The 2,500-nt window shown below is 45.8% G+C and overlaps 1 protein-coding gene across 4 annotated transcripts in view; it reads right to left on the reverse strand.

Moving 5' to 3' along the window:
- LOC143293785 (putative transporter HI_0519) overlaps window positions 1-2,500 on the reverse strand; it is an 86,976-nt gene that overhangs the window by 26,104 nt on the left and 58,372 nt on the right. For all 4 annotated transcript variants that reach the window (XM_076605023.1, XM_076605027.1, XM_076605024.1 and 1 more), the window contains exon 4: window positions 427-875. In XM_076605023.1, coding sequence (XP_076461138.1) covers window positions 427-875 — 449 coding nt within the window. The remainder of the gene's footprint in view (window positions 1-426; window positions 876-2,500) is intronic.

Below are 2,500 nucleotides of genomic sequence, written 5' to 3' on the forward strand. Positions count from 1 at the left end.
GAATATCAAATATGCACGTTTAAGATCATGTAACCCATGTCGCATGTCGGCGTTCAGCAGGTTATGGAAACAAGAACATACCCAGCATGCACATCCCCGAAAACGGAGTGTGCCTGCCTACATGGCGGGGTAAATAAACAAAACGGTAATACACGTAAAACTTTGCATGCCTGTGAGTGCAACAACACAACACAACACAACACAACACACACGCACACGCACACACACACACACAAATAAATGTAAATAGAAAGGCAGACAGACAGACGGACAGACACACACACACAACACAACACAACACAACACACACACACACACACACACACACACACACACACACACACACACACACACACACACAACACAACACAACACAACACAACACAACACAACACACACACAACACACTGACACACACAAACTAACCAGGGCAGCACTCTCTGAAAAGTACGGACGCCAGGTCTGGAGGGGTCAGGCGTGATGGCATCCAGCCCTCTGGACACAAAGTCCCAGGCCAGGTACAGCGCCAGAAGCACCAGCCCCAACACCGTGCACACCAGCAGCCGGAGAGACCCCTCGTCCCCAACCTCCCTCGTCATGGCGTAGACGAAGTAGGCCAGGTACGCCAGCAGGAGCAGCACCAGGACGACCCGGACGATCCACACGCGGTGCCTCACGAAGACCCCCACCACGGCTTTCTGCACACTGTCTACGGCTCGCATGCAGGGGTTGAGGTCGCTACGGTCGTCGTCGTCGTCGTCGTCGTCGGTCCTGCTGACGGCGTAGCTCTTGCCCCCGTTGTTGACGTCCATGTCAGAGTCGGGCTGTTTGTTGGATCGCTGGCGGAGGGCGGAGGGGTCATCGGGCATGTTGACCTGAAGAATATCAACATAGCATTACTGAACTCTTGTGGTGGGGGGCGTGGGGGGGGGGGGTTCACAAAAAACAAAAAACAAACAAAAAAACACATTTTTTTCCATTTTTGTATTTTTCTCTGCCGGCAATTTTATTTCTTTTCCTATCGAAGTGGATTTTTCCACAGCTTTTTTTTGCCAGACAGTGTCTTAGAAAGACTTCTGTGGACAGTGTATCTTTGTAGTTACTTTCTTCGTAATTTTGTAGATCATTTTGATATGCTTTGAAATCGTGTATACAGTTTGAGAGAATTTCACCTTGTATTCGATACATGATTGTTGTTAATACAGTTCAATTATTATGGGGTTTTTTTCTGGTTTATTTGGTTCTGATTTATATCTGTTTGTAGTGCGTCATAACCCCCAAAGGTGTGAAAGGAAAGTAAATCTTGAATCTTGTAGAAATGATATTTGTTTGAACGGAGCTCGTGCCTTTTGAGCCAGGTATTGTCACAGTGCATGCTGACATGCGCACGCTGTGTTTACTTTGCAAACAAGGTATATATATATGTACATATACACACATACATATATATATATATATATATGTATAGTCTGTATACATATAGATATATAGACGTGTGTGTGTGTGTGTGTGTGTGTGTGTGTGTGTGTGTGTGCGCGTGTGTGTGTGGGTGTAGCCTCTATAATAATAGAAACTCTTGTTGAGTGGCGTCACTTTTTTCTCCACACCTTGGGTAGGTAGGTATTTGTATTTGTATTTGCATTTCTTTTTATCACAACAGATTTCTCTGTGTGAAATTCGGGCTGCTCTCCCCAGGGAGAGCGCGTCGCTACACTACAGCGCCATCCATTTTTTTGTATTTTTTCCTGCGTGTAATTTTTTTTATTTGTTTTTCCTATCGAAGTGGATTTTCTCTACAAAATTTTGCCAGGAACAACTCTTTTGTTGCCGTGGGTTTCGTTTACGTGCGCTAAGTACATGCTGCACACGGGACCTCAGTTTATCGTCTCATCCGAATGACTAGCGTCCAGACCACCACTCAAGGTCTAGTGGAGGGGGAGAAAATATCGGCGGCTGAGCCGTGATTCGAACTAGCACGCTCAGATTCTCTCGCTTCCTATGCGGACGCGTTACCTCCAGGCCATCACTCCACTAGTTTGTATACATATAGTCTATATACATATAGATATATAGATTTCTCTAGATTGATAAATATATACGTTTGTGTGTGTATGTATGTGTGTGTGTAGCCTCTATAATAATAGAAACTCTTGTTGTATGGCGTCATTTCTTTGTCCACACCTTGTGAAGGTAGGTAAGTGGGCTTACAGGTAAGAGCTTACAGGTCAGGATGTCAGTGAAGGGCTTTCACATCACTGAGCTGTGACAGAGCTTACAGGTCAGGATGTCAGTGAAGGGCTGTCACCTCACTGAGAGAAGACACAGCTTACAGGTCAGGATAGGATGTCAGTGAAGGGCTGTCACCTCACTGAGGTAAGACACAGCTTACAGGTCAGGATAGGATGTCAGTGAAGGGCTGTCACCTCACTGAGGTAAGACACAGCTTACAGGTCAGGATAGGATGTCAGTGAAGGGCTGTCACCTCACTGAGGTAAGACAC

The sequence above is a fragment of the Babylonia areolata genome, chromosome 19 (assembly GCF_041734735.1).
Source record: "Babylonia areolata isolate BAREFJ2019XMU chromosome 19, ASM4173473v1, whole genome shotgun sequence".
In the NCBI taxonomy this organism is placed as follows: domain Eukaryota; kingdom Metazoa; phylum Mollusca; class Gastropoda; order Neogastropoda; family Buccinidae; genus Babylonia; species Babylonia areolata.